At 39.5% G+C, this 13,645-nt stretch overlaps 1 protein-coding gene across 1 annotated transcript in view; it reads right to left on the bottom strand.

The window, feature by feature from the left end:
- Window positions 1-11,190, bottom strand: part of LOC138856919 (uncharacterized) — a 30,833-nt gene extending 19,643 nt beyond the window's left edge. Inside the window, exons 1-2 of the mRNA XM_070107899.1 lie at window positions 11,075-11,190; window positions 6,404-6,485 (exon numbers count right to left, since the gene is read on the bottom strand). Of these exons, the coding sequence (XP_069964000.1) occupies window positions 6,404-6,485; window positions 11,075-11,190 (198 nt within the window). The remainder of the gene's footprint in view (window positions 1-6,403; window positions 6,486-11,074) is intronic.
- Window positions 11,191-13,645: the final 2,455 nt, after the last annotated feature.

Below are 13,645 nucleotides of genomic sequence, written 5' to 3'. Positions count from 1 at the left end.
CACATATTTAGTACTTAGGGGCTTGAACAGTTTTGGTTCGATTTAAATAATTTTTGGTCACAAGGTGGCATACTTTAAACGTATTATTCACTCAAAGTTTTACCCCGATATAATCATTGTTGCTTGATATGCATAGTGGAAAGTGAAAGAATCTGATGGAATTGAAAATGGTGTTATATGGGAAATAGGCGTGGTTGTAATAAGATTTAGCCCATTTTCACGTTATAATATAAAAATATGGAAATAATTTTATACACCGAATTTGGTTGAAATCGGTTAAGCAGATCTCAAGATATGGGTTTTCACCTAAAAGTGGGCTGTGCCACGCCCACTGTCTAATTTTGAACGCGGTTCCTATAAAGTCATCTCATACCATCCTAGAGATAAAATTGAATGTCTTTGGCGTGTTTAGTGCTTGATTTATCGCGCTTTTAGTAGTTTTTAACAGTACCGTTATATGGGGAGTGGGCGGAGTGAATTTTGTTATTATAGCATTAGCGGCTTAGGAGATATGCACATTAAACCTTTTAGAGGCGAGACCACGCCCACTTTTTTTAAAAAAATTTTAACTGCAGATGCCCCTCCCTAATGTGATCCTGTGTACCAAATAACAGTCTTATATCTTATTGCGGAGCTTAGTTATGGCAATTTATTTGTTTTTGATTAATGGCGTTTTGTGGGCGTGGCAGTGGTCCGATTACGCCCATCTGCAATACCAACCGTCTCACGGTACCAAGAAACATGTCTACCAAGTTTCATAAAGGTATCTCAATTTTTATCCAAGTTACAGCTTGCACGGACGGACAGACGGACAGACAGTCACCCGGATTTCAACTCGTCTCTTCATCCTTATCATTTATATATTATATATATAACCCTATATCTAACTCGATTAGTTTTAGGTGATACAAACAACCGTTAGGTAAACAAAACTACTATACTCTGTAGCAACAGGTTGCGAGAGTATAATAATATCAAAATAACGTGAACAAAAAATAATGTGCAAAAAAATTAACAAACGGAGAAAAAAAAGAACCGGTGCATTTATAAGAAAAAAAACAGGTGCAATGACAAAGAGAACCAAAAAAAAAAAAACCATAACGGTGCAGTGACAGTTATTGGCAAAGAACAGTGCTGTGTAATAATATAAAGAAATATATACATATATATAATATTATATGTGTTATATGTGTACATAAGAAAAATATATGTATATATTTATATAGATATATACATAAATATGGAAAAGTGAGGTTGAAAGTTGAGTGACCGAACATATAATCGAACACATACATATATAACATAAAAGTGGGAAAGTGTCAAAACATATTAAATGTGCCAAAAAACAAAAAAAAAATCAAAAAATACTTCAACACAAAAACAAACGGGCGCGAAACCAAAAAACAAAAAAACTTTAAACGCGACGCGAAACCCAATTATATACAAAAAAAGATGAATCAAAAACGAGCGCGAGATTAAAAACAAAATATATATAGCAGCCTAAAACACATGCAGAGAGCTGCACAACAGGCATCAGAACAGCTGGCGTTAAGGAAGTTGGGAAAGAAGGGAAAACCAAAAAACCCTCAAAAATAAATATACACACATATTCTCCACAAAACCCCCTTGAGGCGAGACAATGTAAGTGTATCGTTTTCATTCTTTTATTAGTTATATATGTATGTTTGTAAATCCCGTATACTGTTAAAACTAGGAAAATCCGTTTTAACAGGTTGAAAACACGGGTACAGGAAACGTTAAGGAAAAATATGAAAAAAACGGAACTAAAAATTTTAGTATTATATACTTTTATTTTTCCCAACATTAACGGAAAATTCCAAAAAACGGATATATAAAAAGAAAAAAAATGGATCGGGTGAATATACTTATATACATATATACTTATATTTACATATATACCTATGTATATATATATATATTATATTAAAAAATTATTGATTGCCTTAACTTGCGCTTACATATGTATATATACAAATATATACACACAACAACCACAAAATAAAAAATAAAAATTCAAGTATTTACTTCAAAGAATTTCCGGCAGTCCCCTTAGGCTTAAATAAGCAATAAGCAGGACTGCGTAACAATAAGTAAGCTAAAGGCACAATAACAATTACAGCTAGAATCTACAGCAAAAAGGCAAAAATACAAACATACATATATATACATTCAATCGGCAAACAATATGCAAATTGCATTTACCGATAAATCTTATAACGAAACATTCACTTATATTTTTACATATTTATTATATCAGAATATATTAACATAAGCGCAGTCGGTAAAATACCTGCGTATTACAATTTTTATTTTTCTCCACACTCTTCTCTCACGCCGAAAAATATCACGTGTGCACAGTCATACATATACACTTGTACATACGGCATACGATCTGTCTATGCTCACATACCCCATTTACAGTGGGTACAAATACATATTTTTATTTAATTTAATCATTTAAATATCGGTTATTTTAAAACTAATTAAACGGTGCGGTTAAATTTTTTTTTTGGAAATTCGCCAGCATTCGGGAATTTGCTTGTTAAAATTTAAATATAGAAAAATTACTTAAAATTTATTATTTGTTTCATTTAAAATTTATAAATTGTTGCGATATATACAAACAAATTTTCTCTCGAAAATAGAAGAATTTAAGATCTGTATTTCGGATTTATTCGAATATATCGTAGAACATTACGAAGCCCACCCCGAAGATGCATCCGTTTATACTTTGGAAATAAAAAGAGCTGAACTCAATGCTACTACGACTACTGACTTCTCAAAAGTTAAAAAAAATTTAAAATAGGTCATCAATTATATATGATCTTAAGACTTCAACCCCCACAATAAAAGAACGAGCTTCAGATGAAAACACAGGACATAGGATCTTCAATTCATCTACCCCCTTGTGACACGGACATAATTTATGGCGACTCCGCAACCTCAATCAGAGACATGTTTACGGCCTTATACTTGTATGTAAACAATCACAAACTTAGTAACGTGGAGAGACTGTTTCACCTAATTCAAAAAACCCGAGGAGAAGCAAGTTAAAAGCAATAGTTAAAAAAGCACCATTGACAAATGATGGTTTCTTGATGGCATGGAGGGACCTGATATCGCAATACGAAAACAAACGAGTTCAAGTCAACGCGCAATGTAAAATTTTGTTCAATTTACCCCAAAGCAAATCAGGAAAGTGGAAGCGCTATTAAACACCTTCAGAGGACCGTCAACAATTGTTTTACAAAACTTCATAATGTATACATAGACACGACTAGTTGGGACCCAATCTTCAAGAAAAACGCACAAGTGACCGGATTGAACAGCACAGTCTAGGCAACAGCTACCAAAACTTGCGAACTCACTCTTCGTTCACCAACAAAAAGGGAATTTAAGATGACAACCCACGCGTTTATTTTAAAAACTTCAACCGATAACTTACCCACTCACTCACTTGATAGAATAATTTCTAATAAAGAATTCGGTTTTAGCTTTGCTAACCCTCAGTTTTATCAACCCAGACCTGTCGACATCCTTATCGGAAGTGATCTGTACTCACAAATAATTCTCAGTGACATACAGAGAAATGTACTCGGGTCATTACTAGCCCAAGAAACAGAATTCGGTTGGATTCTTTCCGGACCCACATCTGAAAAACCCATTTCACCCTCAATATTGTCATTTTTCAATAAGACGACCCCAGACAAGTTGCTCACACAATTTTGGGAAGCCGAAGAAGTTCTGAAAAAGCCTCTACCCTCAACTTCGGATATACTGTTTGAGCAAAATTATCTAAAAAAACAACCCGAAGACACTCAACTGTGCGCTACGTGGTAACATTACCCTTTAAAACCCCAGAAAAAATAGACTTGGGCAACTGAAGACATATAGCTTAAGCTCAGTTTCTAAGAAATGAAAAATACCTATCTAGAAAACCTGGAATAAAAACAGAATACGACAAGGCCATCAACGAGTACCTGGAACTCGGTCATATGACTAAAATAAAATATGACACCGCAGAGAATACGTAACCCGATCGCTTAACGACCCAACTGCGAGTGGTATTCAACGCATCATGCCCCACCTCAAATAGAAACAGCCTCAACGATGTATTACACACTGGACCTATTCTGAAAGCAGACCTGGTAATCCTAGTGGTAAAGTGGCGTATGTTTCGAATAAAAAGTATATCGTTACCAATCTTGGAGCGGAACCTAGTGGATGCGATCCTACCCCAATTAAACATTACTCAGTACCACACTCACCTTTGGACGGACTCTACAATTGTCCTTTCTTGGCTAAGCAAACCCCCATGCTCATGGACAACTTTTGTATCCCATCGAGTTGCCACAATTGCAGAAAAGGTTGGAACCGAAAATTGGCGTCACATCGAAAGCCAGGACAATCCGGCAGATCTGGGTAGCCGCGGATGCACACCTCTGGAAATGGTTAACAATGACCTCTGGTGGCACGGACCTTACTGGCTACAACTCGACCCGAAACATTGGCCAATTACTCCAAAATCAATCGATACAACACTGGAACTGCGGCCAATCAAAACTTTCGTCAACACAACACAAGAGGATATACTGGATAGGTTTTCATCACTACCCAAAGCCATTAAAGTGATAGCATATTTATTCAGATTCTGCTCAAATGCATCACCCAACAGATCACAACAGCCATACACAACGGTGGAAATAACTCCAGGCGAGCTCAAAACTACCCGCACGAAGTTAATTATTTTAACCCAAAGAAAGCACTTCCAGGAGGAGTATGAAGCTTTAATTAAAAAAACCAGCGTACACCAAAAAGTACAATTTTGACACTAAACCCTTTAATCGATCCCAAAGGAATAATGCGAGTTAATGGCCGATTGAACAATTCAGCCACATTATCATATAACGAGCGTCATCCGATTATACTACCCTATAGCAGTCGATTAACAAAACTACTCACCCAATTTACCCACTCAATTACCCTACATGGTGGCAACCAGCTAGTTTTACGACTCATGCGTACGGAGTTTTGGATACCGAAGCTTAAAATGCTTATCAAGTCCATTATCCATCAGTGCAAAACTTGCGTCTTACACAAGAAGAGAGAAACTACTCAAATCATGGCAGCTCTTCCAGCGGAACGTACCACCCTAACCCCCCCATTCTCAGCAACAGCAATCGACTTGACCGGTCCCTATGCCATAAAAAATTACCACGGCAGAGCGTGCTTGATCACAAACGGTTATGTATGCGTATTTGTTTGTTTTGCAACCAAAGCAATACACCTGGAGGCATCAGCGATCTCACCACCCAAGCATTCATGGTTGCATTCGCACGATTCTTTTCCAGGCGGGGGTGTCCCGCCGATCTCTATTCGGACAATGGTACTAATTTCATGGGAGCGTATAAACTCTTAATCAAATATCGACGAGAATTCATAAAATCACTAAAAACACAAGCAACAACAAGCGAAGCACACCAAAACATCAACTGGCATTTTAATCCTCCAGAAGCTCCACACATGGGTGGACTATGGGAAGCAGGAGTGAAAAGTTTAAAGAGCCACTTAAAAAAGGTGTCCCAAATCCAAAAATTCACTTTCGAAGAATTATTTAACCCTTCTGACCCGAATCAAAAGCTGCTTGAATTCTCGACCTTTAAGCCCACTAAGTGAAGACCCCAGGATTATAGAACCTTTAACTCCAGGCCAGTTCTTAATAGGTACCCCTTTATTAACCCCAGCAGAACCCAACTTAGAACATACACAGCTAAGCATCGCAAATAGATGGCAAAAGTTAAAGATATTCCATCAACACTTCTGCAAACGATGGAAGGAAGAATATCTAAAAGAACTCCACAAACGGTAAAAGTGGAAATACCCTCAACGCAATATAGAGGTCAATGATATGGTAGTTATACGCCAAGAAATTCTACCCCTAAATGAATGGAAACTTGGTCGCATCAAAAAAACCTATCTCGGTGCAGACAATAAGACCAGAGCGTAGACATATGTACTTCTTAAGGAACAATTACTCGCAAAATAAACAAAATAGTCACCTTACCAAATAACTAATCTCATTTCTTCATAGTGACATGACTCCTCAAAATAGCATCAAATCAATCTGCAGCCGACAGAGCAGCCCAGCCTTCACCGTACGATCACTCAGCGTCACCCGAAGCATCACCCCACTCTCCGACAATGGGACCCTGGCTAGACGCTTACATCGCTTTAAAGCGATCTCTCCCCTTTCGAGAAGAAAGAGGAAGTACCCACCGCACGGCCCGACGAACTATCACCCATTCATCAAAACGCGCACATAAACATGTCGCCTGTCGATTGTATAAGTACTGCGTCAACTGCTTGGCCAGATCGCACTCACCACAAAGATGCACAAGCGAAAAACGATGTAGCATGCGTAACGGGGAGCATCATTCAACTCTACACGAACACCCCAGGTTGTTCTGCAAAGAGACAAGAAAAACAACAAAGAGTGAAAAAAGACTGCACAAAGACCAGGAGATTCCAACCCTACTGGCCAAGCCGACCCATTTACCCACTGCCATGATAAAAATAAAACACGATGGCAAATGGAATAAAATACGTGCCATAATTAACCCGACCCGAAAGGGTCCCGACTGACATGTCGAAATCATCTGTCTTATGACGCAGGAACCCTACAATCGAATTCTTTAAGAGATTCGACCACTTAACCCTAGCCGACCCTATGCTCCACAAGGATGATAAAATCATGATGGAACTGGGAGCAGACATCTACCCAAGGATAATGAAACCCGGATTATTCAACCCAGACAACAGCACCGTGATCGCACAAAACACCGCACTCGGTTGAACTGTAACCGGTGCTTGTGCGATTTAAACCCTAAGTAACCACTCAACCCATTTCAAAACAATATTCAATAACCCAAAGCGAAATAGTTCTAATAACTTAATTATTCGCAGACCCTGTAAGGCGGCCAGGCTGTTCATACCAAATGAACACATCCCTGCATTGTTCTCCAAACTCGTATAAATACGAATTAGAGGACAATGCAAAAGGCCAACAGCACCAACATAGCTCATAATTCCAATAAGAATAAATCAGCAGGCAGGAGCAGATATCAACGCGGACGGACATAAAAAGGCGCGAAAATCAGATCGACCCAGCAGCACAACAACATCAACAGCAGAACCAGCAAAATCTACGCGGGATTATCAACCCACACCAGGTTATAATTTAATTTATAGTTAATTTATATTATTTAAGTCTAACTTACAAATAACACATAAATTGAATTATACATATAACCCTAAACAAATACACACATAAACATTGTACAATTAACCCACACAAATTGTCTACAATATTTATACCCTATGTACTCAAATTTATTAAAGTTAAATTTTGTTCAATTTTAATTAACATTTAATTTTATTTGGCACACCGGCAAACTCAGCGTCGAGTACTCCGACACTTGGTCCTTGTCCATTAAAGCAATTGCACCTAGTCCTTGACAACCTAGAGTAGAGCTGCCACAAATTCAATGACAAAAGTCAAATTCAGGTATTCATCTCAAATGCACAAAAATTGTATCACCTCCGATACAAAACCAAAGGTCAAGCAGGCGTAATAGTAAAACAGTTCGCACTAAATGACGATAATTTCAATCTGGCTTGGGAAGCTCTAAAAGCAAGATACGAAAATGAAAGAATATTGGTCGATAAGCAAGTAACGATACTAATGAACTTGCATAAAATTCAGAAAGAAAGAAGTGATGAATTTATTAGACTACAATCCACTGTTTCTAATTCCCACAGAAATGCGCAACGTGGCAGCAAATGAAAGAATTTCTAACTACCCAATATGAAATAGCAGAAAGGGTAGACCAAAAAACTAGTTAGAACTACAAACGACCTCAATAGAAACTTCAATAGACCCCAAACCAGTAGCAACAACAATTTAAATCAATTTCACATCCGAACAGTATAAACAAACGTCATGCGAACTGTGTACAGGAGGGCATAAGCTTAAATCTTGCGAGAGATTCAAAAAATTAAATATTGTCGATAGGAACAATTTTGTGAGAACAAAAAAACTTTGCACAAACTGCTTGTCACGTTCGCATATTCTAAAAGAGTGTGAAAGCAAATTCAATTGCGTATATTGCCACAAAAGACATCATTCAATGTTACATATCACAAATTTTTCCAGCTTACCTCAAATTAATGTTAAAAGGGCTACGGGATTAATTGCAACAGCAAACCCCGAAATACAAAATCCCGAAAATCACCAAGAAGCACCATGCTGCTCAGTGAAAACCAAAGTAAGAAAACCGAGGAGAACTATTTAAGCTTAGGGCCTTAATAGACCAAGGATCCCAATGATCATTTATAGCGTCTAGGGTACAAAAAAGGTTACAACTGCCAACAAAAATAGCCAATTTTGAAATCACGGGAATGGGCGGAAGAGTAGTCCAAAACTCAAACAAAATATGTCCCATTACCCTAACTTCCCAAAAAGCGGATAAGTGCATTAAAGCAGAAGCTATTGTCCTACCGCAACTAACAAACATGCTTCCAAGCTATCACATAAATAGCAAGCATTGGCAAAATGTTTCACACCTAAAGCTACCAGATCCCAACTGCAACACTCCAGCTCAAATTCAAACACACTTCTGGCCTAAAATACTATTTTTGGTTGGATCCAAAGTGGACTAGTTACGGAACCAGTTACCACCATGATCACTAATTTTGAGGAAATCTCAAACGAATACCTCAATTCACAATGAAAGAAATTTCAGGAGTTCGAAGACCTCCCCCCTATATCAATTACAACCCAAGAAGATCAGTATTGTGAAGACTTTTACAAAGCCACAACTACTACAATAGATCAGATAATGGTCGGTACGTCGTACGACTACTACTTAAACAACAATTTCCACACTCGCCTTAGGTCACTCTCGCACCTCTGCAATACAGCAGTTTTTAATTATGGAAAAAAACTTACTTAAAAAAGGTGAGCTTAAGCCAGAATACGATGGCGTGTTACAAGAATACCTCCTTTTAGACCACATGGAGGAAGTAAGCGCAGGCGAAAAAATCATAAATGGCAAATATTACTCATGTTACTTGCCTCATCATGCAGTAGTAAATCCAGAAAAAAAAATGCCTCACGATCCACTAGCTTAGGAAATTCCCTAAATGATATTCTATTTACGGGACCCACACTACAACCAGATTTAATGCTCCTCATACTAAATTGGGGTATATTCAAATACGTATTCAATGGGGACGTTAAGAAAATGTATCGACAAATAGTCGTACATAAAGACGACCAAGATTTTCAGCGAATTATTTTCCGAAAATCTCCCAATAGTCCACTAAGCGACTATAAACTAAAAACAGTTACCTTTGGCCTCAACTGTGCTCCATATTTAGCCATTCTAACACTCCACGAATTGCCAGAAAACACAAACTCAGAATTTCTTCTGGCAACCGAAGTGTTAAAAACTCAAACGTATGTAGACGATATCCTGTCTGGACCACTCTTTCATAAGCATACAAGTCCCTAGCACAAGTAACACAAGCCCTCAAAACCCCAGGGTTTCCGTTAAAAAAGATAACTGCGAACCACCCTAATATCTTAAAAATATACCAAAAGAAAATTTGTTGGACACTAATTTCCTTAAACTCGAAAATATATGCATGGAAGACGTATATTTCCAATCGAACGTCTCAAATACTTGACCTAGTAGGATCAGCCACTTGCCAGCTGATCTAGGTACAAGAGGGTGTAAACCCCTGCACCTTGCCACCACCACCCTACGATGGAATGACCCCCGATGGTTGATAGAATCTCCCGATTCTTGGCCACAATCGCCCAAGCGTAACATAATTGCCCCAGAGAGTCGGAAAATCGACTCCTTTCACACAACCTTGAAGGATAATGACATTCTCGAGCGATTTTCCTCGTAATTAAATTAATTAAACTTATGGGAATGAGGTTACATTATACTCCCAATGCGATACAATGACGCACCTTGACTTACAAAAAGCAAAGGACGTTCTTATCGGATATACTCAAGCGATAGAGAAGTCTCGACTTGCCACATTACTCATCAATTATATCCACATATAAATGCTTCATGCCAATCATCGTTTCATGCAACATATGGTCCGCCAGGAATTTTACATTCCCCGACTTAAGCCCCAAATAAAAAAGTGCATTTTATCCCCCAAGCGCTCCTCATATAGGTGGTTTATGGGAATCAGCTGTAAAAAGCTTCAAATCCCACTTGAAAAAAGTAGCTGGAAATCACAAATTCAATTATGAAGAATTCACCACCTTATTATTTCGAATTGAAGCCGTTCTCGACTCACGGCCACTCACAACACTCTCGTAATATCCCTCTGACTTCGCAGCCCTAACTCCAGGGATTTTATCAAAGGAGCACCCATTCCATTAAATCGCTGGGAAAAAATTAAAATTCTCCATCACGATTTCAGCCGCCGACGGAAAGAAGAATACATAAAGGATCTCCATAAACGATACAGTTGGAAGACTCCTGAACAAGCACCAAAACTTGGAGATTGTATCATCATCTATGATGATTGTCTACCTCCTACCGAATGGCGGCTTGGGCGCATAGAAAAGCTACATTACGGCTCCGACGGTCACATACGAGTGTTTGATCTTCGTACGCAAAGCGGAACGCTAACCAGACCGCTCGTGAAGCTATGCTTTCTCCCAACCGCCGATAATAGCGACACAGCGAGTCAACAATCAACCGATACTACCGCAATATAATAAAATAATCAAATAAAAAATAACTAATAAAAAATGGTCGATCAATACGACGACCTATTTATGCCACATAGCGTGGCACGATCATCCATATCTTTTATATGACAAATCTGCATAATTAAACAACACTTTAATACAGATAAACATGGATGTGGATACGCCAACTACTCCAACCCCAACTGTGCGGTCGGCTACCAGCGTGTCACGCACGGGGCCTACCCCAACGCCCCGATTTTCAGCTGCAACTACCCCTGCAACCGCACCTGCAACGACACCGATATCAGCTCCAGTTCCAGTGATGGCTCGCGACCACCACCGACGCTATCATCACTGCCTTCAGAGGCACATCGTATACGATGTCCCATATGTCGGCGCCCACACCGAATGCAACATTGTGGCATTTTTAGAGGAATGCGACCGTTGCAACGACAGCAAGTTGCCCAGGCACACTCAAGTGTGTGAGTCCACGGGTTTGTTGCAAACCACATCACACGGGTCTTCATCGTGGTGGGCGACCGACGTCGCGCCTCGAGGTGCGATGAAGTAGCGTGTGATTTGGTTTGCTACAAATTTGACACAGACCCGTGGCCATAAGGCCATAAGTCACTGTCACGCCACATTCACAACATCAATTCACATCCACATCACCACACCTACTTACAATACATTCCACATCGCTACACCATGCACCAACACGCACACAAATACAACATCACCACGATCACACTACCATGAAGACATCAATAGATACTACAAGTATATAAGGGACTCAAAAGGGATCCCGCACGCCTTTTAGCATTCGATTTGCTTACGACTACATCTTTCTATTCGAGCACCCGTCTAAATTCACCTCGATTTTCTTTGTTTTTACGAACGGTGAGTGAAATTAAAATTAATTTATTAGTTAAATAAATAGATAGTGAAAACTCAATGTGGAGGAGAGAGTGAAAAAGGCCAGTGGTGCCCTATGCTGGTGTTGTTATAACGGTTATCTAGTCCCCGCTTGGGTGGTAAGCTATAGTTTGGTTTTCGTCGAGCTCATCTAACGGGAGGCCCAGGAAACGAGCTGTTTCGACGGGGTCGGACCATAGGGAAATGGATGTTAGATGAGTGGGGTTCGTTGGGCATGCAAAGAGGTGGTTAGTGCGGAAACTCATTGCATGCAGAACATATATTGGGTATGTCGGGTTCGATTCTGTAGCGTGGTGTAAAAAGCTTTTGACAAGTCCAATGCTACGAGAATCATCCTCTCAAAGAGTGGCTTCTGGTTTAGGCCATGAACTATCTGGGCGTTTATGACGCTAAGTGCTGTGGTGGTGCAGTGCACTTTTCGGAAGCCATCAGCAGTCTGCCAGACTCAGGTGGTGAGTGAACGTCGGGAGTAGCAAGGCCTCAAGTGCCTTCACTACTGGGGAGAGGAGAGCTATAGGACGATTAGACTCCCCTTTGTTGCCGGGTTTCCCAGGTATCAGTAGTGGGACCACTCTTCCGACTTTCCACACATCGGGTATTGGAAGAGTGGCCATTGACAAGTTGAGGACCTTGGTGAGATAGCTTACTCCCGTCGAGCCTAGGTGTTTTAGCATAGCACCTTACGTTCGGGTGATATCCGCTCTTAAAGTTCGCAAAACACGTTGACGACCTGTATGACGAACACTTCATCTCAAATTAAAATGAACTTCCATCTAGCATTACTAAGGACCAGTAGGTCTATGTATGGTGTAACAGCCGGTCAGTATAACCAAACTAATCTTAGTATGATATTTTCTTTAAAACAAGCCAGCATTAAACTAGCAACTGTATTACATTTGGGGACATCGAATAAAGTAAAGTAAAGAAATGTATCACCTCAATGTATGCATATGGAGCTTTGATTATTTTACAAAACAAGCTCTTTGCAATTTCCTTTTTATACTCTCGTAACCTGTTGCTACAGAGTATCCGGGTGACTGTCTGTCCGTCCGTCCGTCCGTCCGTCTGTCCGTCCGTGCAAGCTCTAACTTGAGTAAAAATTAAGATATCTTTATGAAACTTGGTAGACATGTTTCTTGGTACCGTGAGACGGTTGGTATAGCAGATGGGCGTAATCGGACCACTGCCACGCCCACAAAACGCCATTAATCAAAAACAAATAACTTGCCATAACTAAGCTCCGCAATGAGATACAAGACTGTTATTTGGTACACAGGATCACATTAGGGAGGGGCATCTGCAGTTAAAACTTTTTTTAAAAAGTGGGCGTGGTCCCGCCTCTAATAGGTTTAATGTGCATATCTCCTAAACCGCTAACGCTATAATAACAAAATTCACTAGAAGCAAATGTTTTTAGCACTTCTATTGACGATGTGAAAATAGTTGAAATCGGGTGGCAACTCCCACACCCCATATAACGGAACTGTTAAAACTAACTAAAAGCGCGATAAATCAAGCACTAAACACGCCAGAGACATTAAATTTTATCTCTGAGATGATATAAATTGGCTTTATAGGAACCGCGTTCAAAATTAGTCAGTGGGCGTGGCACAGCCCACTTTTAGGTGAAAACCCATATCTTGAGATCTGCTCAACTGATTTCAACCAAATTCGGTGCATAACGTTCTTTTCATGTTTCTATGTCATAGTGCGAAAATGGGCGAAATCGGACTACAACCACGCCTATTTCCCATATAACACCATTTTCAATTCCATCTGATTCTTTCACTTTTCACTATGCAAATCAGGTAACAATGATTATATCGGGGTAAAACTTTGCGTGAATAATGCAATTAAAGTATGCCACCTTGCGGCCAAAAATTGTCTAAATCGAACCAAAACTGTTCA

The sequence above is a fragment of the Bactrocera oleae genome, chromosome 2, assembly GCF_042242935.1.
Source record: "Bactrocera oleae isolate idBacOlea1 chromosome 2, idBacOlea1, whole genome shotgun sequence".
NCBI lineage: Eukaryota > Metazoa > Arthropoda > Insecta > Diptera > Tephritidae > Bactrocera > Bactrocera oleae.
This window is presented reverse-complemented; position numbering and strand designations above follow the sequence as displayed.